This window comes from Oreochromis aureus, linkage group 22 (assembly GCF_013358895.1).
Source record: "Oreochromis aureus strain Israel breed Guangdong linkage group 22, ZZ_aureus, whole genome shotgun sequence".
NCBI classification, from domain to species: domain Eukaryota; kingdom Metazoa; phylum Chordata; class Actinopteri; order Cichliformes; family Cichlidae; genus Oreochromis; species Oreochromis aureus.
This window is the reverse complement of record NC_052962.1, coordinates 21,535,833-21,563,493: the sequence shown is the minus strand read 5'-3', so window position 1 is coordinate 21,563,493 and position 27,661 is coordinate 21,535,833. Positions and strand designations below refer to the sequence as shown.

At 38.9% G+C, this 27,661-nt stretch overlaps 1 protein-coding gene across 1 annotated transcript in view; it reads left to right on the top strand.

The window, feature by feature from the left end:
• LOC116322741 (CUB and sushi domain-containing protein 3-like) overlaps window positions 1-27,661 on the top strand; it is a 374,565-nt gene that overhangs the window by 72,303 nt on the left and 274,601 nt on the right. The window contains exon 2 of the mRNA XM_039605961.1: window positions 13,694-13,916. Coding sequence (XP_039461895.1) covers window positions 13,694-13,916 — 223 coding nt within the window. The remainder of the gene's footprint in view (window positions 1-13,693; window positions 13,917-27,661) is intronic.

The following is a 27,661-nucleotide window of genomic DNA, read 5'->3' as shown; positions in this document are numbered from 1 at the left end:
ATATTAGAATATACACCATTACATTTGTGAGACAGGTGACATTCACCGTCTACATTATTGTTTTTTTTTTTTTTAACTTTACCAAACTGCACTCAACATATAACAACCTCAGGTTCAAAGAAGTCGGGGCACTGTGTAAAATGTTGATAAACACAGAATGCAATCATTTGCAAATCTCATAAATCCATTATTAGTTTACAATAGAACACAGAAAACATATCAAATGTTTAAACAGAGATATTTCAGTGTTTGATGTCACTTGGTGAAAGGTCTGGACTGCAGGCAGGCGAGTACCACACCCAGATTTTTAGTTTTGTCACTTACGCACAGATTTCTCCAGATTCCCTGAATCTTTTGTTACATTTGTACTATAGATGATGATGCATTCCACAAGAAGTCCTACCACGCCTCAAATTTCCACTATAATATAGAGTCTAATTACCTCTTGAAGTGTCATGTACTGTGTGTGGCAGGCAGGAATGGAGGACCCAATATGCAGATTCCAGGAGGCAAAGAAAAACTCAAAAACTCTCAGCTTTATTGCTGGTAGCAAGGAAATACAAAATTAAACTAGAGATATACATTAAGCAGACAGCACACACAGCAAGATGTGAGGGCGCTAACAAACCAAGGAACACACAGGGCTTAAATACTCAGAGGGATAACGAGAAGATGGGGAACAGGTGGTAACACAGCCTGGACAAATCAGAGCTAACGAGACACAGGAAGCAAAGCAGACAGTGCTGACAAAGGACAAGGACTATCAAAGTAAAACAGGAAACACACAGACTGAACTCAAGATACGTGAGCTTAACACTAGGGATGGAGGAATGAAAACAGAGACAAGATTCACAAAACGCAAGACATTGCTAGACACCGAGGGAGGTAAAACATAATCACTAACAGCAAGGAAAAAACAACCTAACATAAACCACTCAGAGAACCTAAACTTGGAATATTCCTTTAACCCACTAGACAAACAAAACTACAACATAATGAAATAAACAAAATCAAAGTGCCATAGTAAAAGTAAAATTAAAGAATAAAGAATAAAAGTATTCATAGTAAAATTAAAATGTTAAATGCTACAGTTGCAGAGCATATGACACACCAGAAAACACCCTCTGTGTTAGAAAATCAGGCTAATGTTTACCTGATAAGGAAGTCATATGCACAGAAACAAAGATGAGAGTAATCATTTTTAATGACTATTTTCCTCATGACCATATGTTTATGTTTGTAACAAATCCCACAAAGAGGGAGGCTGATAGCTGTGTTTCTGACTGAGTTGTGTATTGAAATTGTTTTTGCTGTTTGAAGCTAAGTTTTTAAGCAGCTATTCTACTTTTTTTTTTTTTTTTTTTACAAATATATACGTTTAGTTATATACAGTACAAAATGCTAAGGTATAATATAGGAGGAGTTTGGTTTTGCTATAAGTAGTTAACATATAAGAATTTTCTTGGGTTTTTTTTTTGTTTGTTTTATATCAAATGTAAAATAAATAAGAATTATATGAGGAAAATAAATAGAATAGTAGGAAATGTTTGGCCTGCCGCCATGTTTGCCCATTCTGCTTCACCTCTCTGTATACTCAAAATTTATTGACAACTGAAAATGAAATCATAATCCTGGGAGTGAATCCCCTAAGTGGCCCCTAAGCCCCTTTCAGACATGCACTCCTCTCCATTATTGTGATGGCATCTGAATGTGCCATCTTCATGTCTGCAAAAGCAAGCTGTTCACACTACACTTTGGTTGATGCTGAAAATGTTGGTTGCTACCAGAGCTACGACTTTTTTCAGCATATGGCTGTGAAAATATTTGAAAAAGGATTTGCGAAAAGTTGTTATTAAAGCAATCCATGAATAGCATCCGTAAAGCCATCAGTGTTATGTATTGTATGTCTGAAAATGGCTGTTGTGACTCCAGCAGTAGCTTCATGTTAATTTTCCAGCTGTTGGTATATGGAAGATGATGGATATGAAAAGGGAGGGAAAAAATCAGTTGATTTATTTTTGAAATGTTTTCAGGAACTTCAGCAACTTTGTGTTAAGAAGGAAGTGTGGGAGAGAAGACTGTACTCTTAGTGTGGGTTTGCATGGGCGACCTCATTAGTCACATTGGAGGTGATGACACTTAGCAGACACAAATCAATAGTAAACCCCTAAGACAGCCTTTCATCCCCATTTCTTTCTGTCTCATTAATTCTTTATGCTTTTATCTACCTATCTTTCAGTAAGGGTTTTATGAAAGCCCATAATATGATGTCTGTATGTTTGCATTTCTCTACATGCATCCAGCACAGAACAGCAGACTGCTGTAATCAGCAGTGAGTAATTTAGATTCTCCAGTAGTACTACCATTTTTCTCCTTCAACTTTTTTTTGTAGATTTTTAAAACACAGTGACTAACTCAATAAATACAGTATTAATCTTTACAGGGGCAAAGCCAAGTAGTCATTCAGTGTCTTGCTGCTTTACTCCCTCCCTGCCTCACTGCTCAGAAGCACACACTCAAGGTTGCATTTACCAAAAACTCTTCTTTGCTTAAAATTCTTTCCCTGCTCTCTTTGACCCACTTTCTTAGAAAGCAGTTTTTTCTTAATTTATCAGGGAATGTGAGTGTTTGCGTATTCCCACCGCCTCCTGTCCTCACTGCTTACTGTGCCTTTCCCCTTCCCTTACCCCAGAGTGCCAGAGTGTCTCTAAGCTGCTATTTCGCCAGCCGCCATAAAAGTCGGCATGCTGCAGTCAGAAACATACCCTTCAAATATCATGGCTTATCACTGTGCTTTTGCATAATACTAATGTTCATTTCCAGTGCACAGCTGTAATTTCTTTTCATAGAATAGAGTAGAATAGAATAAAACAGAATTGATATTCCTAGTTGTTACATATTTTACGTGATTTTACTTTTACTTAGATTCTAATGTTACCAAAAAGAGAAGGAATCATAAATTGAAATGGGTGAACATGCAAAATAATGGTAGTAGTATAACTTCCAGACTGAGAAAAAAAGCTTTTTAAAAGGCAGTGACAAACATTTTAAGCTGTTTTGTGGGTTTTTTATTGGTCATTCTAAACCATAGATAATATAAAAGATGGCTGTAGCTATGTATGGCAAATTTGATCTTTGGGTTCCTGTTTTGAAGCATCACAATAGGTGTTTTCACCATCGCTATCTTGGTGTTTTGAAACCATGTGATTTGCAAGAGATGGATTTGACTGTGAAGCCGATTATCCTGTGTAACTCTCCTGCCTGACACATAATTTGCCAAGTGAAGTTAATGTTTTATTTGGTACACTGGTAACAGAGCCCATAAACTGATTGGGAAAGTCCTTACAGAGTTCTAGTTTGATGAAATTTTTCATGTAGACTTCTGTAGGAAAGGAAGCCACAAGTATTTCCCCCTGATGGCCATTAAAAAGAATGCAGCTTTTTAGGTACTCAATTAGAAGGTTGAAATGGTTTGGACATGTGCAGAGGAGGTATAGTGCATATATCACATAAAGGATGCTGAATATGGTGCTGCCAGGCAGGAGGAAAATCCCAGAGAAGAGTCATGGATGAGTGAGAGAGTTCATGCAGAGGATGTCAGGGATAGGATGAAATGGAGGCAGCATATTCACTGTTGCGACCCCTAAAAGCACCAGCTGAAAAAAGAAGAGGGTCAGATTTGCTTCTAGAAGGACTTTGACTATATTCAGCATCACATTTTAAGAAAACACCACTGAAAGTTTGTACATTTCCACTTTCGAAAAAGGTCTGTTGTACAGTCGCTGCTGGTTATTGGAGCAATTTGAAACAAATGCAACAGATGAATCAGCTCCAGTAGAAGATGTGCAAAAGAAACCTGCATGATATTTTCATGTCAGGAGACCTGACACTGATTTATAATTTCAAATTCTTAGTGATGATCTTCTTCCTGGCATGAGTTTTCACACCAGTGAAAACTGTTGAGCTAATGTAGGAACTACAAAAAGGTGATAGAAGCAATCACAACCCTACCCTGCATCACTTAACTACTTCAGGACTATGTTCGGGATTTTCAGTCTCTCCACTAGTATGTTAGAAACATACTGTCATTAGCCATCAACATTCAGGAGATGATGAAGACACCTTAAAGGAACAAGTCAGTTGGGAAGATGCATTTTGACTATGGAAGGCTAATCACATTCCAAATGTAAAAGAATAAAGATAAAACAGTATTAAGATGAAAGTAACAATGAATTGAGATGGCGTTGGATTATTTATTGCACTTACATATAATCTTCTAGGAGGGCATAAAAGCCCTTCACAGTTTCAAATGGCCTCAACAGTAAATCTGTGTTTCTACAAGTCACCAACAGCATGGAATACTAATGGTTTCCATTCAATTTGAATACATTTGCACTCTACAAAAATCTCATTTGCCCAGTTTTGAGTCTGATAAAGATTGGCTTTCTTGAGCTCAATGGTGTAAAGTAGGCTATAGGATTGCTGAAGATGTCTTGATTGACAGGTGAAGCTTTTTAATACATTCGAGAAATACTCAACATTCATTCTGTATTTTTCTGGTTTATTTCAGATTTTCATTCTGCTTTGATTTTTTTATATATAATAACCATTACAAAGTTCTTCCTTTATCACTACAAAGGGAGTGATGTAACCATACTTAGTGCTTTTAAACTACAGTGGGCGCCCACACACTGCAGCAAGCTGGTTTTAAGTTTTAGTCCAAATAGGTAAGCAGAAATATGTTTTACACTATCTTAGAAAGTCCCTATTTTGTTGAAAATTTTAACCACCCACAAAGATCAGCGGTATATCGTGGCCTGATCTCGTCTTCTGTCTCATCTTCTGTCCCTTCCACTGCCCTGGCGTCACACCTGCACGCAGGCTTTTGCTTAACTCACATCTCACCAGACAGTGCTCATCCTCAAAATAACTCTAGACAACAAAAGCCACATGGGACAGCAGACTTGTTAGGTTTCACACCATTTTACCTTATACCTAGGCAATGATGGAAGGGCTGACCCTGCTGAATAAATCATACCTCCGTTTTCTTCATTTCTTCAGTAACCTATATTGACGATCATATAATATGACTTACCAGTAGTTTAGTGCAGCTTTGCCTCACGCTTCCTTACAAACGCTTACAGCAGTTTTACAGGACCTTAGTCTGATGTTAATTCCTGCTGTAATTTAATGTTTAAACCTTGGTTCAGGTTGAAGTTGTTGCTCTAGTGGGGAGACAGTAAAACTGCTCATCTCTGGACTCTTAGTAATATCTAATACTTGAGTATGTTATGGACAAGTTGGGATAATAAAAATGTCTCCTTTAATATCTTCAGTTTAAAGTAACAGAATGCAGTGTTGTGTAATGAATTTAGTGGTAACAAGCCAGCATTTTAGATGTTTTTGGATAAGATAGATAATTATAACGACATTATCAAAATTTATCACCAGGAAATAGCTAAACAAATGTGTGCTGACTCTGCAGTCACAGCATTCAAGTGCTGTTTTCCTTTTTTTGGAACAGTAGTGATTAAATTATCTTAGGCTGATTATGTCCCCACAGCGTTGTATTATATAAAGAGGTTCTGCCTCCTGAAGTGGCTGCATAAAAGCAGAGTAGCACGCGTCTGTATATTTCTCCGTGTACGTCTCCTCTTTACCGCTTCATCATCTCTTTCTTTCTGATTCCCTTAACGCAGCAAGAGTCCCCTCTGTTCTCATCTTTTCTCGATCAGTCCCATTTGTTTACTGTTCTCTCAAATCTTGTCTTTGTCTTTTCTTTTTATGTGTGTCCCTCTGTCTCATTCTTGTTGTTCTCTTTTTCTCTCTCTTTATCTCTATTCCATCGCCCCCCTCCTTCCCCTGACTGACAGTGTTATAAATTGATTTTCAGCCCGGTGTGTTCCTTCTGTCTCTCTCTAGGCATTTCCCTTATTTAGCCTCTACCACTCCAGGGTATAGTCTAGACCGCAGGCCGACTGTCAGTCAGTGGCAGTGTGGAGCAGTCTAATTCTTGGCTGACAAGCATTCCTGACAGCAGTAACCAATGGGACGTTTCAAACATGCTTACTCTCTCTCTGGCTATGTCTCTCTCTGTTGCAATTTTTTTCATTGCTATCTCTCCTTTTCCTCCCATTTTCCCTTCCTGTGCACTCCACTCTTCATTCTGTCATCGTTTTTTTCTCAGTTTATCTACCTTTCCCCCACCGCTCCTTAATTTTCTTCATCTTTCTTTCACTCAATCATCCCAAACCACCACAAGAAAATTACAGATACAATCATTTTCCAGAGCCATGCACAGCTCATTTAAATTAACTAACGTTGGACTCATGCACACGTGTGCACACCAATACATGCATTTCATTTTGTCCTCTGGCGCTTTGAGTGCAGTTGTGATCTGAATACTGACCGAATGATTGGTATGTCTGCAAGGATTTTTTTTTTGGTCAGTTTGCTCCATTGGGAAATTCATTCTTTAATCATAAATGAGTGTGTGTGAGATTAGACGAAGTATCCCTTTAAGCGAATCTGGTACCACAGAGGTCCTGAGAGACATGAAGGGAGAAAGAGATCAATAAGAAGGAGAAGGAGAGACAGACAAACACAAAGAGGGAGACGGAGCACGGCATAGAGATGGAAAGAAATTTCAACTTTTTACAGTTTTTTTCTTCAGGGATGGATTTGTGTAATTTCACTGCACTGCTCGGGATATGGCTAATATTTTATTTTACAGGATATGTGCACACCCACACAGATATGTCTCATATGGAGACATTGCTGCCACCCCCTAGCAGGAAATGGGGACGCCCAGAAACCTTAAGGGGGTAGTGCAGATTGCATTCAAATGAAAAATAGGATAATTTCACATTTTCTTCATTTAGCAGTCAGAACCATGTGGAAATAGCTATAGTGATCATAGGGTTCCCTTTGCAAAATGACAAGCCTAGTAATTGATTTCACCCCTTCAGAATCATCAAGCTTATTTCAGGACGTGTAAAGTCAAATTATCTTACTGAATGGCAATGGCAGATTTTTATTAATTTATATATTCAGTTTGACTAATATCATTTCCCTAGCTTCGTGATGATGCTTTTCTCACTGACTTTAAAGGCTCAAGGAGTCTTTCAGCCTGCACTAGTTTTCCGGACCAGGGCGTGTGTGGGTGTTGCTACTGATACTCTTGAGAAAATAAAGTGCGAAGCAGAAGTCTATTTTGCAAGCTCAAAGACGCCACAGTCAAGTGTACAATCATTTGAGGCATTATTTTTCAATTTTGAATGTCTTAGTGACTGCACAAATTTACTCTTCCATCACAAATCATTGCTCAGTGGTACGTGGTCCAACCTATTATGAACCTAGAAATTTTCCACACCACAGATTAATCTTGCAACAACATAAGAGTGTCAACAAAGCTTTTGACCCTAAAAATCTGAAACAGAATTTCTGCCCAATGCAATTTGTGAAATATATCTTTAACATCAGAGGGTGCATGCACGCAGACAATCGTATTCACATTCACTGGCTATTCGGAACAATTTTATTTTTGAAAAGAAATAGAGCACTTTGCTCTCAGACTACTGGCTCAGACTTAAAATCTTTGGTAAAGCGTATAGTTATGGCTGGATCGCTTTACCCTAAACACTGCCTTGATTGTGTTGAATAGGACTAGGCTGCTGGGGGCTTCCCGTGACGATGTGTTATTTTCTTCTTCACCTCTCTTCACTTTCTGTGTGTTTACTTTACAAACATGTTGCATTTAATCATTAGTTAAATGATTAAACCTCCCCCTGAGAAATGATCTCCTGAAGGTTTCTTCCTATTAAATGGAAGTTTTTCTTTCCCACTGTCGCCAAATGCTTTCTCACATGGGGTTGTCTGAGTTTTGGGGTTGTCTCTGTGTTATTGTGGGGCTGAGTTGAATCAAACAGAACTGAATTGAATTAAAGTTCTCAAAAAATATGCTGATATGCTATTTAAAGTCCAAAATTTACGCTACATCTTTAATTAGCTGTCCATAAAACTGGACTTCTCTAACAATGGTGTGACAAGTGCTGGGGTAAGTCACTTGTTAATCTCATATTTCCTTCTTTTTCTTGAGTGTATTATCTTAGACATTCAAGATGAGATATTGCTTTGAGAAAAGAGATCAAGCTTATATTGTAGACCAGGGTTCATTAAATCCACTCAATTCACGAAGCAGATTTTCTTCTTTGTCTTTAAGCTTTCTTTATCCAGGGAAGGTTTTGCTGAGCACGCATGCTCTTTTCCAACTAAACCCTGTTCCTCATTAGCACCAGCGCAGATACTCACACCTGGGAGCTACCCAGTCCAGCCACAAATCTTTTACTGTTTGCCAATTAGCATCTCGTTTTAAGTCTTCGGGGGGATATGTGTTCCTTTAAATGAATTCCTACTCAAAATCCCTTTAAGAATTAAACACACCTGGCCTGTATTTGACTATAAGCAAAGTTTGCATGTGCTATATTGTTTGTGGAGGGCAGTGCCACTCCACAGGCATGGTTATATTGGATATAATGAGTTTGCACAACAAGTAGGTCCAATTGTGACACACTTTCAAGGCAAAAAATACACTTCGTCTTCACAGTGTTTGCCCAAATCTGACTCAATCCGGTGTGTCTCGCTACTTCTTTTAACCTCCTCTGCTATGGGTCAAAATCAGCCTAATCGGGTGCCAGTATCGCTCACTGGGTTAAGTAGGCGACCCATACGCCGCAAGGCCACTGCAGAGTCCCGGGTTTCATTCTGCCCCAAGCCATTTCCTCCGTGTCATTCCCCCTGCTCTCTTTCCCTCCTTTCCTGTCTGCTTCACCGACTTATCCAGCAATAAGTCTGCTATAAACAAAAACAAACTTGGCCTGATCTTGCTATGGGAGTACATAAACCCAATATAGTTACTAAAACCAAACAAACAATTAGTCAGATAAGCATAAATGCTACTTCAGGATTTCATTATAGATAATGTGTGTGGTTAACTAGCAAGGTTAGGGTTTGAGAGGATGCTTTGTGTGTGCTGTATGAGGGGAGTAGGGGGCGAGAGGGGAGTAGGCTAAGAATTGTGAACAAAGTAAATGGAATAACGTGTAAAAGGTTTAAATGGCAGGCATATTCAATAAGCTGTGTGAATGATGCATGGATTTGTGTGTATATCCCTCGGAATTGCCCCGTGCATGTGAAGCTATGTGTTCACGTGTGTGTTCATGTGTGCTTGTCTGTCTGTGACCCTATGCCTGCATCTGTGTGCGTGCGTGCATGTGTGTAGAGGGGCTGTCAGTTTCGGTCTGGTAGTCACCATAATTAGAAGTCTCTCTTTTACCCCAGTCTCCTGCTTGCTTTTCCCTTTCTCTCACTCACTCTCTCTCCTTCGCTTAGTCTAGCCTTCTTTCCCTTTTACTTCTCCCTCCTCTCTCTTTCGATATTTTCAATTCTTTCTCTACCTCTTTCCTCCTCCTACACTCTCTTGCTCAGTCTGAGTGATGAGTTTTAAATCATCCTTTCATTCTTGCGCAGTGATGAACGAGGGGGAAATCTGTCCTTTTCTCTTTGTTTATTCAGCTCTCCATCTCTGTCCTTCTGTCTCTTTTTCGCTCTTTATTCACCCCACCTTGTGTCCTCGGTTTTCTGTATAATGAAGTTGCCTAATCTAGGCAAAGATACCCTTAGATTTGTAAGTACACACAGAATTGTAAGTCATATTTGCATATTGTGATGACTTCACATACTCCAGTTGTGCATGCCGTTTCCTTTTCCTGTGTGGGAGGCAGTGTTAGAGGATGAGCCACACCTGAATCATCTCCCCTTGATTGTTGTGTAGAGGGCTGGTTATGTCAGCCTCCCCAGAAAGTAGATTTTTTTAGTGTTTGGGATACATTGACCACTTTTTTTTAACCGCTTGCATACATTACACTTCCTTGCTTTCGTGCACTCACTGTGACTGTGGCTCAGGAGGTAGAACAGGTCACATACTACTTAGGTTGGTGGTTTGATCCCTGTCTGCTCCAGTCTGCGTGCAGAATATCCTTGGGCAAGATGCTAACCCCAAGTTGCTCTCTGATGCATCCATTGGAGTATGTCCATGTTAGATAGAAAGCACTTACACACAAAAAGTGCTTGTATGAATGAGCCAGTGAGGCAAGTTGTATAAAATGCTTTGAGTGTTAGAGTAGAAAAGCGCTTTATAAGAACCAGTCGATTTACCATCGTAACCATGGAGAAAATTGATCCAAGTTACTTAATTGTTTAGTTTAATAGATTTGCTTGAGAATGAAACCTTTTTCTTGTTCTCTGCATTGTCTTCACTGTAAGCTGGTTTATGGCACTACGACAAGTCAATTCCTGTTTGATCTACAGGATTTAATGTTGAATTTTGTTTAGAAACAAGAGCAAGATAAGCTACAGCAAGCAAATAAGTCTAAAAAACACACAAATCCAAATTCAAGTAATATCCAAAAGTCATTTGAATCACTTATCACTTGGTTATAGACTCAAAGAAATCAAAGACATTTGCTCTCTGTATTTGTGTTCATACCTTTTCCATTTATGAATTGTGCATTCTGTTAAACTCCCCTTGGAATATTTCATTTTATGCTTGTTAAGAACCACATGGGCCTTCTAGTTTTGAACTGGGAAAATAAGTATGTTGTTTTCTCGCTGTACATTGCGAAATCTTTTTTATTGTTGTTTTCTTGTTGTTGTTTTCTTCCCCCCTCCTTTGAGTAGAAATATGTAGACAGGGTGACCAGCAGCATGTTAAGTTTGTAGGTATGTGTGTTTGTGCACAGGTATCCCCTCATATGGCTTAGCTTGTCCCTCCTGGTCGCCCAACATCTCATCTCTGATTGGTTGTGAAGGGATAGAGATACCAGCCCTTAATTGGAGCCAAGGCTGCCATTGGTGATTACATCTGTCACTGTGATAGCCTTGGAATAGTCTGGGTAAATGAGGGTTGGACAAACACCATACACAAGCAGACATCGGCACACACAGATGTGCACACACACACATACACACACACGCACATTTTGGTTGGGATGCTGTCTTGGATAATTGGTTCGAAAAGCATCCAGCGGGATCGTCCCTGCTGTCCCTGTGGCCCTGGCTGCCATGGTAAATAACAAGGCTCATAAACATGAAAGTCAGGGGGATGATCATCCTGATTTGAGCTTTGCACTCAGATGAGATTGATGAAAGCCTAGAAGTTTAAAGGACTTTGAACATCCAATAATAGCATTTTTCAGCAAAACACTTTCATTTATAGCTAAAACAGCACAGCAAAGCCAAACGGCTGTGGCATGAAAGCCTCTTGAAAGCTATTTTAAGGCTTTTTTTCTCTTTATTCTGTTCATTTGAATGTTTGCTGATTGTGTATGGTTAAAAAAAAAACTAACAACACCTTTATAGGTGAATGGAAAAATAAATAAAACAGGCATAAATGTTTAGCAATTTGTAATATCTTTTCTTGGCAAGAGGACACGCATTTATAACAGCAAGCGTCTTTGCTGTAGTGTCCTTCAACAGAATAATGTTAAATCCTTACCAGGTACAATGGTTTCTCCTCTGTGAGCTTACTCTGCAATCTCACCTCCCTGTGAAGTACAAGAAGTGAACAGTTTCTCCATCGGGGATCGATAGAGCATTGCAAACAGTAGCCTGGACCGACTTCAGTCCTGGGCACTCCAAGGTTTTCATCTAGCACCTGTAGTGTATTTGATATAAAAGGATCATTAAGATCAAAGGGAGAAGATAATGATACTGATCTGAACTGTAAAGTCCAAGGAGATCAATTACATTTACATTTTATAATTTAGGCATTTAGCAGGTGCTGTAACCCGGAGAGATTTAAAATAAGTACAGCAGCAGAATTAGCTTCACTTCTAATTTATCAGTACATGAACCTTATAAAAGAAAGTGCAAAGGATCACAGTTGCTGTATTAAATATTTCTTTCAACTTATCACCATATCATTAGAAAATCTCCACAGCAAGTACACTTTTTGTAGTTTTACTGTTTTAGTAGAATACCACAAGCAGCACTTCTTAGCAGCAACACTTCATCCTTTATGACTACTTAACTCATGGATTACGACTCTAAACAAACCTGAACTTTAGTAACTTCTAACAAACAGAGTTCTGAATAACCGACCATGGTTTAAGTCTAATAATGCACTAATATCATTCACAATTGCTTGATTATCCAGTGCTTTACTCACAGGGAAAAATGCACTGGCGAGCAAGAAAAGCATATTTACTGTTGTCACAAAAAATATAGATTTTTTGTTGTAGTTGATGTTAGAAGTTAGTTTTGCACCCGTCCCTCTGGACCCATATTTTGAGCCCATATTTTGCGCTGTAGTTGATTTAGATGTCAGTTTTACACCCCTCCACCCCCCTAAACCCACTTTCTTTGTCTCCTCCTTCTACCAGCCTGCCACCACATAAACAAAGTCATTTAAAGAGCCTATAGGAGCTCATTAAGATCAAGTAGTATTTATCTTCTCCATCCCTGAAGAATTCATTAACTGTTTTTGATGTTGTATGGTGCGAGCAAGAGCGTAATCGGTGTCGTTTTTCTTTTTCAGTTGTTGTAGATGGATGGCTCAACAAAACAAAGCAAATGGTTATTCTGTACAGCTATAAATTGCCGAGTCATGTTCAAAGGCATTGCCGCTGACTGACACACCCCTTTGCTTGTTGTGCATTTTGACAGTAATTGATTAGCAGCAAACAAAGGAATTGCCAGCTTTTGATCTTGTAGATGCCCATAGGATGAATCCAGGAGAATGCACCGGTCTCTCATTGATTTCACCTTTTAAGTGAGCTGGAAAGGTTGCTCAGTGCAACAGAGTTTCCAGTCACTCGGGGGACCCGAGTTCAAGCACCCCATGCTGAATGTGAATACCACTTCCTGGGGTGCTGTTCTAAAGTCCTGCCCCTGCCCCATGCCCTCACTGTGAAGGAGTGCATCATAAACTATAGATAAGCGGCGCTACCCTAGAAGAAGTTCTGGGAAGTACTTACTTCTGTGATCTAGGAATAACCTCTTCATATATTTCTATTAATACATAATCATGGATCAGCATCAAAGACCAGGATATATCAAAACGAAGCTGACCTACTTAATATCACTCATGCTGACTCGTGGCTTCTTAGTTCATTGATTAAAAGCAATGTTTTGTATATTTTTTTTACTTTTGACTTCTTAGTAGTCTTACATAAAATAATAATGAATAATTGACCGTCACTTCTGATGGTTGTGTTTAAAAAAGGCAGTAATAAGTACTTATTAGTGTCCGTATGTGTGGTTTTGTGTACAGTATGAATGTGCTATGCAGTTATTACTCTGTCATAATGACAACTGAACCAGCTTTAATACACTGGCAGTTGCACACTGATGCTGTTGCAACTGCATGTGCTGAGGAAGACTCATGGCTGCACTTACATTAAATAGTTGTGCAACAATCACTAAATCCTTTTGTCACAATGGGCAGACATACAGAGGTATAACTTCTAGCATCATCACTCTTTCATGTTTAAAATATTGAATAATGAACATTAAACATTTTGAGAATTCAATTATCTTGCTTTACTATAATGTCTTAGGGTCACAACTTCAGTTTGACACCTTTATGTTTTCTCCCTCTAACTAAAGATGTGCTCTAATCTCTTTTCTCTTTCAGGTTTTATCTACACATGCGGGGGTACACTGAAAGGTCGAAATGGCAGTATAGAATCTCCTGGCTTTCCCTATGGCTACCCAAATGGAGCAAACTGCACCTGGGTCATTGTTGGGGAGGAAGGAAGTAGAATCCAGCTCATCTTCTTGTCATTTGCCATAGAAGAAGAATATGACTTCCTGTCATTGTACGACGGACATCCCCACCCTGCTAACTTCAGGACCAGGTAGGGCCAGTTTTTATGTGTTATTCTTTTTAATTTTTCTTTTTTTAAAACAAGTGTTCATTTTGTCAAAGGAGACCCAAAACGGTTCAAAAATATAAAAACATTTAAAGCTTCAAACTGTGCTCATCCTATAATCTCATTAAAATTGAAGCATTGCATAAACCAAGAAATGCAGAGATACAATACAAATTGTTTAAGTAAAAGAAAATGTCCTTTTAACAGATACTGACACTACTGATGTTGCCCGAATTCTTTTGAGCAATGTTTTTGTGATGTTAAATGACCTTTGATAGCAACAGGGTGATGCCCTGCTGTCGCAAACCAATTGTGGATGCTCAATTACTGCCGCTGCAGCTTCCTTTAGTTATTGAATTAGTTTATTGAGCTCTTCTTGCAAGAAACACAATACCCTGAAAGAATCTTGTTTCAGATAAGCTATTAAACTCTACTTGTATGATTTTATCAGTCAATCAGTGGAGCTTAATAGCGTCTGTCTGTGACTCTATTCACATTCAACATGTTCCTTTAACCCTGAAATGAAATTTTTTGGTTATTTTATTAACTGTGAAATGTGAGAACACTGTCTGTTTAAATGTTTAAATGTCACTGCAGACTGTACAAAGTGTTTAGCATGCTGGTTCACGAAAAGTAACTCAATTATATAAATGCAAAGTAATTTTTTTAGTGGTTTATTCACACAAAACCATCCCTTGAAGATGGACTTTTTGTTATTTGCCTCATAAGCCAGCTAATCAAAAACATCTCACGTCCAAATCTGCTGACTAAAAATAATCAAAGTAATAACAGGCACCAAACATTGCAACCAATTTAGTATTGGAAGAAAGACATCATTTATATCGTCTTGATGCATTCTCAATCATCCAGGAAAGTAAATCTCACTCATCCAAGAAGTCACTTGGATGAGTGACAAAACGTTTCTCCCACAAAACGCTACGTCCAGATGAACAGAGTTAACTTTTGGAGACATCATTTATAGAGCATAGCTGTTATTAACTGTTTTGTTTGATGCTTCACTAAGTTTTTTATGTCTTGGTCACGTCAGTTATTCACATTAAATAAGGAAGCAAAAATAGAAACCAACTGTGAGTCAGAAAGTGAATTTTATTTTATTTTTTTGTGTGGATTTGGTCATCCATGTGGGACGATTTTTTTTTTCAATGAAGACTATCCAAGCCAAAGCAAGGTAAGCAACCACACGACAGAAAACTCCCAAGATTTCGTTCTTTCTTTGTGTTTTTGTCTTCACTTTGTAGTGGATTTGAAGTTGGCTAAGCTTGGTTTCTTAAAGGTTTATAGTGAAGTCTGATCAAACCACACACCCCCACAGTCCCAACAAAGCAGTTTCTAGTTTTCGTTTAAATCAGATAATCCATATATCACATAATATAAGGTCTGATGTCACAACCTCGTTTTGCATATCTCATAGGACAGAAGCTTCCACTGTTGATAAAAAGATTTCTTTAATTACATCAGGCATGTGTGAGGCAACTACCAACAGTATAGTGCCAGGAGAGAAAATCTGGTTTGGTTCAGTTGAGGAAAAAGGATTTGGGTCATGTAGAAATGAAATGAGTCGCCTTGATACTTGTCATGGGGAATGAACCGTGTTCATTTGCTTCAACAGGCATAATTTCTAATCAGCGAGCTGCACTAATCAACCTTTCTCGGACGTGGCGTTTAGGGCTGAAATTGCCATACAGAGTTAATTAAACAAGAGAGGAAAAGAATGGAACAAAACAGAATAGAATGCAAAAGGAAATAAGGTGACTAGGTGTTTTTTGCCAGGTTATATAAAATTCTTGTTTCCACAAAGACAAAGAGACTTTCTCCCGACTCTAGTCTAAACAAACTGGAGCTGGGAGAAAGTCAGAGATGCCCTCTGTGCTCTTATTGGCTGATTAGGATTCTTTGCTTATCTAAGATAACAGAAGATGATGTGTTGTGTGAGTGTTGTGTGAACGCATTCATGTCCATAGGTTTGTCTGTGCTTGTCTGTGCGTGTATGTGTGTAAGTGCGTGTGCGCTCATGCCTGTGGGGAAGATTTATGGCGTGCATAATTCCAGTCGCCTTGCTACGTAAGCCAAACCTGTGGCTCATTCTCCTGCAGTCTCTTTTTCACTCTTTCATTACTTAAAACAGACATAGACACATAGCAACGAATTGTAATTTCATTGTCAACATAATACAAATTTAAGTGATTAAATACACTGGAGAAGACTGCACGATACGCTGCAAGTCATTTGTTCCCACTCACACACATGCAAATATTTGACCTTGCTCAGTAAAAACATATTTTATGGGGTGGCGCAGTGGTGCAGTAGTTATCACTGTCTCCTCACAGTAAGGTCCTCCAGCTGACTGAGGCCTTTCTGTGTGGCGGTCTCTCCTGGTGCTCTGGCTTCCGTCCATAGACATGCTTGTTAAGTTAATTGGTGATTCTAAATTGGCTGTGAGTGTGAAAGGTTGTCTGTCTCTCTGTGTTAGCCCTGTAATAGACAGCCAACCAGTAAAGGGTGTATCCTGCCTCTCGCCCTGTGACACAGTTTAGGCTCCTGCGACCCTAAATTGGATAGAAAAATATTCAATGACCTTAGAAAAAGACACATTTCTCTATTCCTTCTTATTGTTTTGGTTTTTTTCATATTCTTTCCACATCCTTTACAATTTGAGAACTGCAAAAAAAGGAAAATGCCCTGCACTGCATCTCAGCTATATAGGTGTCATAATCGATACATAAAAAACAAGAAGAATTTGTGTTATTGAAAATATGAATATTAAAATGTTCCACTTTTTAACAGTTTTTAACCTAAAAGCAGTTTTTTCAGAAAGTTATTTTGGATTTCATGGTTCAAGCGTGACCTCTGCTGTTGCTGTAAAGTAATCTTTAAAAAGAAAAAATGCATTCAAACTGTCACCGTTCTTATTTCCACTTAAAAAGCCTTAAATTCTTGGGTTTCTTTCTGGTAAAGTTGAAATGACATTTTTACATTTCTGTCACCACCTGTCTCACCTTGACTAGTATCTGAAAGGAAAATCATTTTTTTAAGAGTAAATGTCTGTTCTTTTTAAATAACTATTATTATTGACAGCATCAAAGGTGATGCTGTCTATCAACTGGAAATTAAATCTATTTGTGAATTTCTTCTAGAATCACATTAATCAAGGTGTAAAAACATTTTTCCCACTGCAAGTTGCCATCAGTGAGTAAAGGTCACCTTCCCTGATTTCTGCATGATGAAAAAAGCCCCAGTGCAACTTTGAAATAACAGTTCCTCTCTGCCCCAGTCGATTATTTATTGACTCTAGCTGGAAGTTAAAATTATTGACTGTGATAAACTGGGTTTTGAACTTTGGGATGGTCTCACCTGCCTGTTCTCTTCATGATCTTGGTGCAACAAATAGATATGATGAATGGAGTTCATATAAGCCAGGAAACATCTGGGGATCACACACTGTGAGTAGCACATTCTCTAACACATTAGTAACTGGCTCAAATCAGGCTTTCAGGCTGGAATTTCTGCATATCACATTTAAAAAATACTCTAACTGACAAATGATCCACAGTGTCTTGACGGAGTGAAGCAGTATTATTGCAAAGCAAAACCATTTAGGAAACACAGCAACTCAGCCATAAAGTTACAGACCATGTAAATTTACAGAGTGGGGTCGCTGAGTGCTGGTGTAGGTGTCACTCTACTTTTGTCCATATAGTCTTTTTCTGGTAGAGAAACTGAGACGTTTTCTAATACACTATGAATCATGTTATTTCTCTGAAATAAAAGTGTGAGGTTTTTTTTTATTTGTTTCCTTTTTTGTTTTTTACATACCCACAACTTCATGGGCAGTCAGTGGAAACAGTACTTTAGCATGTTTCTCAGTTTTAGTTGGCCTGTGTTTTGATTTCTTTCAAGGAATGCTGCATGAACAACACAGTACTCCGATTATTCATGCAACATGCAGTTCATGCCAAATAACCTTGGTTTTCAGACTTTCTAGGCCAGATAATCAAATAAACCAAAGTCAAAAGTCTGCCTTACTTAATGCAACTAAGAGCTGTGGGTCATCATCAAGAGCACGATGGGTCATGCTCAACATTCCTTCCAAATGCTTCCCTTTGAATCTGCTTAGCTGAACAATACATTTAAAGCACTGGACAGTGCAGTGCACAGACAGGGCAGAGCCTTCTGAGCAGTGGCCACCCATGATGCATGTTGTTAACATCTCTGTCATCTAGGACATGGGTTAGCACAATATTTGTATACCAGTTTTTCACTGTGCATAGCTTTGGACACTGGGTCACAAGTTTGAAATGAAATGGCCAGCTTGCTGTGACCGACTTAATTTTTTTATTTTTTTTAAATTGCATGTGAAACCATGGTAAGGTATCAGGTGGCACATAAACTGTTGGAGTAGAAGACGTGACTGGGACTTTAGAGACTTTACCAGCTGTCTGAAAATTAATCATGTGTGAGCGCCAAGAGAGCATCTGAGAGTTTTTGGCCATGCATGGATAGATGGATAAAATACAAGTATTAAATGATGGAAGACACAGTAAGGGGTTTTCTTCACCAGACTTTCAGGATTAAAATGAGAAATTACCAGATTTAGGATTTGATCGCTGTGGTGTGACTACATGTTCCTTACAGTTAACCAGATTTAATGTAAACGTATACATTATACATGAATTCTTCTGTGACTCATTTTTAAATTGTTTGATTTTTCCCCCTCTTCGTGTTATTCTTCCTTCATCCGAATGTCTGGGCAAAACTGTTGTGGGTATATTTTATCTGTAGGATCCTGACAGACGACCTTCATTCAACTCGCTTGGACTTTTGTGCTGGTTCAGATACCATGGTAGCTTTACATGTGCAAAATGCAGATACTCGATGGAAAACACAATTGTAAGTGCACAGTCATGTTCACAAAACGAAAAAAGAAATGTGAGGTTGTAGCAGGTCACTGCATGAATATTTGATCAGTGCAATCTGTCAGTCTGTCCATTTCATCCTGTGGCTAGATTTGTTGTGTGCAAGCAAATCTGTTTTCAAGCCATTTACTCAAGTAAACTAGGTTTGTGCAGATGCATTTCAACAATAAAAGCCACAGGAGGAAACCTAAACGTAGTATTTGTGATATCAGACAGATTCAGTGGCAGACTATCAGCAACAGCTTGAAAATATTAATAGTCTTTATGGAGCTTCAATCTATAACATTTCTGATCAAAGTATGCGTTACCATTTGTTTTTTGCATTCTCATTCAACCCTTATTACACTGGATTTCAAATTTCTAAAAACACTTGGAAAAATGTTTCACATTTTTAATTTTGAATTGAAAATTTCAAATTGAGAGAAAGAAGACTTTCATTTTGAATTTAGTAAATGTGTAATTTTTCCTCTGGTAGTAATTAATGACCTGGTAACCCAGGTTATTAACTGACTGTCTTGCTCTGAAATAAAAAATGGGAAGGAGGTTGCGTAATGAGTGTCATTTGTTTTATTATTGATGCCAAATTTGTACTCATTTTCAGTCCAGTCCTTGGACTTACTGCTGACCATTTTTAGGAATTTTTGTTTGTTTGTTTGTTAAGCCACTTAACACTGACCTATGAATCACTCAAGCATAAAAAAGCCACTTAGCTCAAGGGATGAACCAGTGTTATATCTACACTCACACCACTTACAGTAGCTTCATTTTTCAGCCAGACAATGATCCCACACACATGCCAAATGCAGTAAAACTATACCTGAGTAGAAAATCACTAAGTGGAACACTAACAGGCCTTAACATTATTAAAGCAATGTGGGATCATCTTGACAGAGAACAGAACAAAAGGCAACCAACATTCAAAGAAGAGCTTTAAATGTCCTTCAAGAAACCTGGTGAATTATTCTTGCCTAAGAGAGTTCAGGCTGTGTTGAAAAATAATTGATTTTTAAGCTACTTAAAACTATAGAGGGTTTTCACCTACATCACGTTCTGGGCGGTAACCTGTATGTGCGGCCATATTGGAGGCACTCAGAGGTAAACACTGCAATGGATCAATGTCCTAAACCACAGAAAAGCTCCTCAAAATGCATTATAGATGCAAAGGCATACAAGGAAGGACTTGGTCCGCAGGAAAGGGCACGATATTTGGAAAAGTTAAGGTTTATTGGTGGTGCAGATCCAAACGAGTTGGTTCCTTCATCTTGGATCAATGACGACCCGGAGAGTCTTCCGTCTATTGCATATCCTGATATCGTCAACTACCTGGTTTTCTCGCCAAGCCCATACACAGCAGAAGACCTTAAATCTTATAAAAGTTTGGAGGCCTATAACCAGATGGTGTGTGGATGGGTGAGGGAGATGCAGTATCAAGTCATCAGCGACAGATGTGTTGTGAATGCCAAAGTAATGCAATAACATCTTTAATCAACCAAACCTTAACTGTATGATATCATCCCTTACCAAAAAGTAGCATACTTCGAGTATATTTTATTAAGTATGCTTAACTATAGAAAAGAAATGAGCAGAACAAATTTGGATGTTGTCCAGATTTTTGCCTTGTAGATCCTGGTTTAGCTTCGCTAACCACAACCGCCTCCTTTCCTCTGATAACTTTCGGCATTGTTCTCCCTGATTTGTAATAACTTTTGGCAGTCTATAAAACTGCAAATGTTTTTCACGGTCTGACCAATTGGTACAGCCAAAAACACGGCAATATTCACCATTTTCTTTCGTTCGATGTTTGGAATCTGTTTGAGTGCGCACACTTTGTTTACCTCCAGTATCTCCAATATGGCGACTTCCGGTTTGATGATGCACAGTGAAAACCCACTATAGAAACTCTGTTTTTTCCTTATATACTGTATTTCTCTTATCTTTGCATGTTTAATCTCTGACTCACTTCCACAGTGTGTCTTTGTCCTGTCTTCCTCCCCTCACCCAGATGGACACTCCTCCCTAAGCCTGGTTCTGCTGGAGGTTTCTTCCTGCTAAATGGGAGTTTTTCCTTCCCACTGTTGCCTTGTTTTTTGCTCATGTTAGCCAGTGTACCTTGGCACATACAAATGCAGACATGCAGCAGATTAACTAGTAGCAGTGCTGTAGCCCGAACACAGAGCACAAAAAAAATGTTTTTATTATGATGGTCATCTGATCACATGACTCCCAAATATATTTGATCTTATTTCTTGAGCAAGAACTGATCTTGACATTGCAAAATATATACATAAATCTGTGATGTAATGTGACGTATGCTTGGAGCCACATTACCATGACACACACACAAACACACATTCAGGAAAAAAAACATTGCTGAATGTCACTAGAGGAAAAGCTTGGATGTGTCTGTTAACTCTATTTTTACCCCCTTTGGGTTGCCATATACTGGCTACTTTATTCCCTGCTTCCTATTCCTACTCTGACCCAGTTTGTATCTTCAATCCTTTACAGCACCAATTTTACACCTGGCTAAGTCACACCCACCCACTCCCTACACACACACACAGGACACATCCACAGAAACTGAGAGACACATGATCGCTGCCACAAACTAAACGTACACGGGCGACGTAAATACACAGCCATACAGCAAGACATGCACCTGCTGCACACAGGCGCGGAAGGCAAACAAACACAAAGGCCATGGGAAACAGCAATGTGTGATTGGTGTGAAAATAAACAAATATGGCCTTTGATGTTGGGACAATATTCCTGAGCAAAACAGAGTTCACTTTTTTGGGGGGGAAGACAGCGAGACGTGTATATGTAGATGCGCACGTATGTGTGTGTGTGTGTGTGCTTTAGCGTGTGAGTGAGTGAGAGGTTTTGTGTGAGTGTGAACTGAGGTGTGTTTACCCCTGAGGTAGTGGTATTTCATCTCTTCCTGCATCAGTTCTGCCCTGTAGGGGGTAGGAGGCGTGTGTGTGTGCATGTGTGTGTGTGTTAGAAGATCCAAATAGCTTTGCTCAGGTTAAAAAGACAGGAAGGAACAGAAAAGGAAGTCTTTTTCTTAGCATGTCTTTTTTTTTTGCCAAGGTTGTTCTCCCTGCATGCCCTTGTGTATGGCACTTTTTGTTGCCTGAAAATTTGAATTGGTTCATTGTTGCCAGCCCGCTGTTTGACAGAGATTGTTGAGGATTTAAACATGAAAAACTAACTTAAACAAGAACACAGCAGGACCTCTGTATGGTCACTACAGGAGGCTGTAGTGGCAAACACGCAATACTAAAGGGATTTTGTGCAGAAGAAATTCTTCTGTATTCTTCTAAATGAACACATAGGAATAATAGCCACAGTCTCAACAGCGAGAGTCTCTTTAGACAAACCAAAACTTGCAACAAAACAAATAAACCTTTTCAGGAAAACTGTTCCAACTTTTACTGCAGTAAACAACATTTTGGCACTGTGGGTGTCCATCAGGTAGCCAATTTGGGGTAAACGATCACTGCAAGAAAACTTGAGCAAAACTGTTGTGTGGCCTTGCTTTGATTTGTGCATAATTGCTGGGCCTGGCACAATGTGCAGGAAAAACACTTTTTGGTGTGAGTGCGTTTGTGCTTCATCGAGGGATCCTTTCATTGAAAGTTACACAGATTTCAGAAATCAGAAACATTTCTATTTGAAGCAATTACATAGCTGCATATTTACATCTGTGCCTCTTACTTTTTTGTTAATTTCTCTCCTTTATTTTTGCAAAGTATGATTCATAAAGTTTTTTTATAGCTTTATATGACACAATTTACTGTTATACAAAGGAAACTCAGAGAAAGAAGGGTGTCCCAAGTCCATTAAAATACACATTAAGCTCTACTTTACCTCAACATCAGTATGTTTTTGCTTAAAATTGATATAATTCCAAGCATTTCTCATTTTTACTTAATATCAGTGACTGTCTGCGTCTCTGAACTCCTCTATTGATATACCTTCACTTCTATCTTTTCTCGTTCTCACAGTCTGTCTCTGTCTTAAGCCTGCCTTTTATTGAATAGATGTAATTCACTCCTTCATCTCTCTTTTACTTAATATCTGTTTCTAAACTGTCCTCTGTGTCTCTCTCTTTTCACAATTCGACTCCACCACTCCCCACCTAATCTGTTTCTCTCTCAATTCTTCCAATAAATGTCATTAATTCGGCACTGATAACCAGCTCTGTTCTTTCAGCTCAGTCTGGCACATATTATAATTAGAATCATTACAGTAACGTTAACAGTGCAATACAATATTCAGGAGTCAAATCCCCTGGTGATTGAGCTCTCTTGAGTCTTTGGAGCTCCCGTTCTTTGTGTCATACTGTGGACACTGTAGTCTGTTGAGATTATGTCTGTGTGCGTTTATTACACCTGGGGTTGGTGTTAATTGATTCCTCCCCATCTTTTTCTGAATGGTGCGTTCGGTCTTATGAGAGAAAATAGGTGCGGTTTCATCAGTCATGTGCAATAAAATCTCCATTACAATAACTACATTTAAATACTGACAAGGCTACCTGCCAGTGCTTGATGATGGCAATACTTCAGAAACTGCCAGATCAGTGACCTGTGTGCTTATTCACATCTGGTTCTTTTATCGTAGAGCTTATTAAAATTATAATGAATTTAAAACATTAACAAAAACATATCCACCATAACTCTTACCAGACCCTTTAAATCTTAACGTCCTAAAAGGGTGACCGAACAAATAGAAACGTGGATCGATATGCATACCTGAATGTTTGAAATAACCGATAGAATAATATAAGTGAGTAATGTGTGTCTATTGCATACTTTGTACCAGCTCTTATTAGATGAACTTTACATTTCTATAGCCTGATGTCAGGTTGCCTTTTCTTGACAGTTTGATCAGTTACATGAAAGAAGAACAATTAGAACTTACGGTCATAAAAAGTCATAAGAGTCTTTAAATACAATCAGCACTGTAAAAACATGTTTGCCTGACAAATGTGAGTGTTTCAATACTCAGAGCAATGCAAATGTCTTTACTTGGAAGTCCTTTTTGGAAGCTTTCTCAGCAGTGGCAACATAATAAACACATTTGTGCAGTATGGTTTTATTGTATGTCTAAATTTTACAGATTGTGCTTATTTTTCCTTGTTTTTTCAGCTGCTCCCTTTTATACAAGGGGTGGCCACAGCAGATGGATCCACATGTTTGATTTGGCAGATTTTTAAGTCGGATACTCAGCCAGACGCAATCCTCCTGAGGATTTGTGTCTTAGACCATGGATTTTATGCATGTTAGGCAAAGAGAGCCACAGACTCTTTGTCATTATTGCATTAGTTTATTCCATCCATGAGACCGATACTGCCCATGGACAACTCAAACTCAAAATAAATTGATTTTTATTCTGTGTGCTAAACCTGTTGAACTGTTCAAGGTCCTGGTGAAACCCATTTTGCCTTGGTCATGGTTCAGTCCTCTTAACCTTGTTTGATTTGGATGGCAAACCGATGAGAAGCAGGGCTATGTAACAAGTCAGCCTGTCTGATAATATTGACTGTCTTGTGTGCTTGAGTGCTCGGTCACACATGCGCGTGCATGTCTTTCCTGTTTATGTGCTCGAGTCTTACTCATGTTTTGTGACTTAGATGTTGGGATGTGTCTTTCCTATGGAGAAGGGACAGGGAGTATCATATAGTATCTCATATGGTAAATCAGTTTAGCCTGATGAGGAAGGTACAGTAGTACGTATGGTTAAGGTTAGATTTCCAGGAAATAGATGGAAGTCAGTGTAATGGCTTCAGAATACATGACTGTTTTGTCTGTGCGTGTGTGGACGCCCGTATGTGTGTGTGTGTGTGTGTGTGCGCATGAAGTTCCAGTAATCCCAGTGGCTAAGCTGGTAATCCCCTCAAGCTGCCCATTAGCCCCTTGACACAGACATATAGAGACACACACATGCCCACACACACACACGCACAGACTCTACCTCCGGGGCAGTCACCCAGGTGTCAGGCAGACTATTCCTCAGGGAGGGATCACTATGATCAGCCACAGAGCTGGCCCACTGCCCCTGGAGAAGGAATGGAGACAGTGGCTGGCAATACATACAGATTAAAGAGAGGGAGACAAAAGGCGAGCGAGAGATGAAGAGAGAGACAGAAAAGGGGATGTCAGAGGGAAATCAGATTTAGATGATTGACAAAGGGAACAAGCAAAGACAAAGAATTAAAAGGAAAAGTTATATTTCCGTGTGTTTCTGCTTACTGAACTGGCCTCTGCATCAAATGCTATCTTATCTAGAGATTTTGAAGCTTTGAAATACTCCCCCCTCTGCTATCAGGACAAGAACACCAGATTTCTGTTATGGCTGGATTTTTTTTGTCTTGTGTAGAGCATTTCTTTTCCATTTCTGTGTTTGCCCTGATGTTGTTTCTATCTCTGAAATGACATCAGGTGATCTCTACAGCAACATTTCCTTTGAGTTAGTATCCTCAAACCGGTGGTTCACCTACGCCACAAATGGACTTTTTGAAAAGCATAATGCCTTTGTGGATAAACTGTCTTTGCACTAACAATCCATCTTTTCCTCCCACAGGAGCTTGTGATAATCAGTGTGTGGACACTCATGGCCCTTGGAATCTGTAAAAAAGAAACAAACACAAAAAAAACAGCTCACAGTTTTACCTGTGTGCTTGTCATTGATAAAGCAAGACAACTTGTGCATTTCGGGAAACTTTTTTTATAGTTATGCGACATATGGTGAAAAAACACTGCCTTGATGGAATCCTTTAGCCACCCACCATCTCTTTGGAGTTCAGCACTGAACCATGTGGGCAGGAAGAAGCATGTTTCTCTCATTAAAGCTCTACTATTATGAGTCATTCAGTTTGAAGACTGAACATATCACTAGTCCACGCTGATGTGGGACAACAGAAGAATTGTTCCCTTTAGTATGTCACATAACAGAAACAGTAGGACACAGGAGCTAAGACTCACAAAGCAGGAAATGCTAGAAATGCTGTTTCTGTTTGCACTCCTGTCTCCAACATCATTTCTAGACAAAATCTTAGAAGTGGTGTTCTCACTTGGCTCAGCATTGCCTAATTTGAATTTCCTCTCTGTTTAGTTAGAGCTTCTGTGTCTGTAGTATTTCCTCTTTTCCTTCTTTTAACATACACTAATAAGCCAAAACATTTTGACCGTCTGCCTAATATTTTCCTCCTTGTGTCATAAAAATAGCTCCTACTTTAAAATTTGTGGTCACCAGGATACTAGCAGTTCCAATAAGATGAAATATGGATTTTCTAAATTGTTTTTCTGTCTGTTACTTCTTTTTAAGGAATTTTAGTATAAAGGTTCTTTTCTTTATTTTGGATTATTCATTCTTCAGTCACAATCCAGTTACATAAACCCATTTCACTACAACATGGGGTGAATAGTACAACATATAAAACAGTGCTTGGCCCCTAACAGCTTTCCTCTAGAGTAGAGTTATAGTGTTTGTGTGTAGACAGTGATTGAGATTTTCTTTATTTAGTCCTCCTTAGTCGTTCTCCAACTGGTCTAGTCCAGACACTCAGCTTCAATTGGGGTTTGGTGAAATTACTAGAGATGGCACGATACCACTTTTTTATGTCCGATACCGATACCGATATCATAAATTTGGATATCTGCCGATACCGATATTAATCCGATATAGTGTGTTTTTTAATCAATAAAACTGTTTTTTAATATCTTGCTGCATTTTGTATAAGTTCATACTCAAGTTTAAATAAACAACAACACTAAAGCTATTCTGTTATACCTGTATGTAAAAATACACTGCACCCAAAATATTTCATAGTTCAGCAACACTGATCAATCTAATAAACTTAAACCTACTCCACCCTCCCTATTCTGGTATTTTAAAGAGTACTTAGCAGAAATATTAAGCAACCTAACTAATAGGGTTGCAAACTCCCAGCAAAAAAAAAAAAAATAGGGAACCACCCCCACCCTCCACCTCATGATGCTTAATCAACGTAATCAACTTTAATTTGATGCAGTGTGAAAAAAATGCACAGAATTAAATTATTTTTCAAGAATAATTAAATAGATTCAACATCTTTCTTCTACAGAATTGCAGACTGCACAGACGGTACCTTCCCAAAGGAAAAAGTACTATAGCTTACTAGGGTATATTAGACTTAACAGTTACTATATACAGTAATGGACTTCTATACATTTTACATCAGATTAAAACTTTGGGTGTAAGATTCAGATAATTATTTATTAAAAGCTAGACATTTTAAATGAGAATAAGAAAGAAAAGTATGTCTTTGTGCCCCCTTTTCCCTGTTCATGCCCCCTATCGCCCCCCCTGGCTACACTTTGCTAGATCCGCCCCTGCACAGTCACCAGCCGTCAGCTACGTAGAAAAGGATCCTGGTGTAGAAAGTAATATTAAATAAATTCTAACAACAGCTTATCAAGCTTAAACGTGCTGCTGTTGTTCAGCCGCTGGTTTCCTCTTTCTGGTGCAAAGTGGGCCAAAAACAAACAAGAGAGACGGACTCGCTACAGAAAAGCCGATCAGCTGATCATTAAGCAGTTTCACGATTGAAGTAGCGGCAGGAGAGGGAGAGGGAGAGAGAGAGGCGGTCGCTCCATATATCGGTTGTTAAGCTTAACGTAGGTACGCTTTACAAACATTCAGAGATGAACTTACACACTTGCTTTACCTCTCTCTGGGATAACTTCCTCGGAGATGAAATGCTGGATTGCTAGCGAGGCTACAAATACACACAGCCGCTCTATCACGTGA